This window comes from Cynoglossus semilaevis, chromosome 9, assembly GCF_000523025.1.
Source record: "Cynoglossus semilaevis isolate Cse_v1.0 chromosome 9, Cse_v1.0, whole genome shotgun sequence".
Classification (NCBI taxonomy): Eukaryota; Metazoa; Chordata; class Actinopteri; order Pleuronectiformes; family Cynoglossidae; genus Cynoglossus; species Cynoglossus semilaevis.
The window spans coordinates 3,267,864-3,270,291 of NC_024315.1; the positions used below are offsets into that span (position 1 = coordinate 3,267,864).

At 47.5% G+C, this 2,428-nt stretch overlaps 1 protein-coding gene and 1 long non-coding RNA gene across 5 annotated transcripts in view; one reads left to right on the forward strand and one right to left on the reverse strand.

Annotated features, from left to right (window-relative positions):
* Nucleotides 1-6: 6 nt before the first annotated feature.
* dzank1 (double zinc ribbon and ankyrin repeat domains 1) overlaps nt 7-2,428 on the reverse strand; it is a 6,815-nt gene continuing 4,393 nt past the window's right edge. For 3 of the 4 annotated variants that reach the window (XM_008316498.2, XM_017035149.2, XM_008316497.3), the window contains 10 exons: nt 2,165-2,305; nt 1,893-2,091; nt 1,602-1,705; nt 1,435-1,518; nt 1,201-1,348; nt 1,052-1,113; nt 878-955; nt 557-684; nt 268-342; nt 7-169 (listed from right to left, as the gene is read on the reverse strand). In XM_008316498.2, the coding sequence (XP_008314720.1) occupies nt 7-169; nt 268-342; nt 557-684; nt 878-955; nt 1,052-1,113; nt 1,201-1,348; nt 1,435-1,518; nt 1,602-1,705; nt 1,893-2,091; nt 2,165-2,305 (1,182 nt within the window). The remainder of the gene's footprint in view (nt 170-267; nt 343-556; nt 685-877; nt 956-1,051; nt 1,114-1,200; nt 1,349-1,434; nt 1,519-1,601; nt 1,706-1,892; nt 2,092-2,164; nt 2,306-2,428) is intronic. The other variant, XM_017035148.2, reaches the window with a different exon arrangement.
* Nucleotides 278-1,589, forward strand: LOC112487538 (uncharacterized). The gene is made up of 3 exons (XR_003050703.1): nt 278-368; nt 522-729; nt 1,458-1,589. It is a non-coding gene; the product is annotated as an uncharacterized LOC112487538 (long non-coding RNA).

The following is a 2,428-nucleotide window of genomic DNA, read 5'->3' on the forward strand; positions in this document are numbered from 1 at the left end:
TAAAGATCAGAAAACGTCCAGGCTGGGTTTGGGTTTCCTTGATTTGTCCAGCAGGTGTCGCCCTGCATGATTATTCAACAGCGCCACCATGTTGTCACAGCCCGAGCTCACAGCGACCTCGTACGCTGTCTGACCGTTTGCGTTTTGTTGCCTCACACTAGCCCTACAGCTGAGGGCGGAGGGGAAACAGAAGATGGACATGACGTTATTACCACATCATTTCAACTGTGTGTGTGTGTGTGTGTGTGTGTGTGTGTGTGTGTGTACCTTAGAAGGACCTGGGCACACTGAAGACCTTCTGAGCCCCGCGCTGCAGCCTCATGAAGAGCTGTGTTCTTCATTCTGAGCAGGAGGAATATTATGATACAGTAGGATTTTATGGAAATGAGCAAGAAAACAAATCCCCCAAAAGAATTTAATTGTTAAACTTAAAGCTTTCAGAATAGAAAAACTACAAATATGCAGTTGGTGCAGTTCAGAATGCATAATCTCTGTTGTTCACACCCCACTCTAATATTCAGGCTTTAAACAAACACTGCAGCGTCTGATGCCGTACCGTCCTGACTTCTGGTCAACGTCTGCTCCTCGCTGCAGCAACACAGGAAGTACGTCATGGTGACCACTGACCACAGCCACTGCCAGAGCATGTCGGCCGTCAGGGTCGCAGCAAGAAGGGTCTGCCCCCTAGTGGTCAACCAACCAACAAACAAACAAAAATAAGTCATACAGGTATTTATACAAAGTTTTAATGGGTTCCTCTGGTATAATTTGGTGTTTGACATTTTCCAGCTTTGATTAAAAACATGCATTATTTAAAGCCCGACTTATGGATCATTTGATCCAGAGTAGCCAGCTGATTGGCTGCAGAAACTGGTACCTGATCAAGAAGCTCCTGGATGACACTGACATGTCCTAGACCTGGACCCAGTTCCTTCAGCAGCTGAACATCCTTCATCTGCAACGACCCATGAAGAGGAGGGACACGAGCTTAGAACTGGATACCATCACCAACCCTCCCATGCACTTGATGTGGTCTACTTTTTATTCTTACCGCAGGTTTGGGCGTCAGGTTCCGTCTGTAGCGTTTGATCCCACCTGTGCTCAGTTCACTTCCTGTCAGAATCAAATATGACAAAGTTACAGGTAGATTTGAGTGACAGCTGGTTGTTAAAGGTTAGTTGCAGCGTGGGAAATTAGGACCTTTGTTACTGAGGTCGCCACCGCTGCTGTTGTCAGTAAAGCGCTCCATAATGCTGCTAAGACTTCCAGTTCGTCCCGCTGATAGAACCCGACCCACTGGTCCAATGAGAGAATCTGACAGATCCACGACATCATCTTCAGGGAACACCTTCAACCATACACACACTGCCACATTACGTACTTTTAATTATGTAAATTTAACACGAAGAGTAAATGTGTCGAATGAAAACATACCTGTGCTTTTTTTGATGCTGCAGACACGAAGCTAACAGTCAACGTGACCTCACAACCGTCATCTTCAAAAACAGCAGACACCAGCTGAGGGCGCCAAGATACGAAACGTCAGACACTCCAGATACACCAGGTCACAGGTTAATGGGTGTCAAAGTGACAGGTGTTACCCGGCCTAGTCGGGGTTCTCCCACCAGTGTCCTGAAGGGGGCGTTGTTTTGAGTGTAACTTCTCAGGTGAGCACATATATGATCCAGCTGCTTCCTCCAGTAACCTGAAGACACGGTTCGTTTAGGATTGTTCTAGTTCTACTGGTACCAGTAGAAGCAGTGGTGGTAATATCACCAGTATCAAGAAAAAAACTGCGTCAGCTTTAACAATATCACAGTAGTACTGTAGTAGTAAGAATTCCCACTTTTATCGCAGTATCAAATCAAGTATTATAAGTACTTGAAGTGTACCTCGTCCCGGGCTGATGGCACTGCGGGGCGGTTGTCGGTCTCTGCTTGGCTGCTCTCTGCTGAACAGCAGCGCCCTCTGTTGGCCCTTATTGTGGAGTTCAGCGGCTGAGGGGAAGTACAGCCCAACAGTCTGTGTGCACTGGTCCACAGTGGGCGGGGCTACCTTTACATTTGGGATGCAGTCAGACTGGTGCATGGCCTCAAAAGAGAACGACAGCATCTGTCGGTCGAAGCTGGTGTGAGGTTTAACGTCAGTGCACACTGAGACGTACCTGGTGAGGGGAGGGGCCGTTTTCCATGGTGGGTGGGGCCACCGCTTCCTGCTGTTCCCCACAGGCTGCACAGTAGAGGGCATACGGGGGTCCACCTGCTCCACACTGCCAACATGTCACACAGCTGGTGGGAGGAGCTGGCTGCAAACATACGTCACAGTTTGTTGGGAGTTTAATAAATCAAAAATACGTTATTAATGTTATTAAAAGATACGTTTTTGTTGTGTTTGTGTTTGTGTTTGTGTTTGTGTTTGTGTTTGTGTT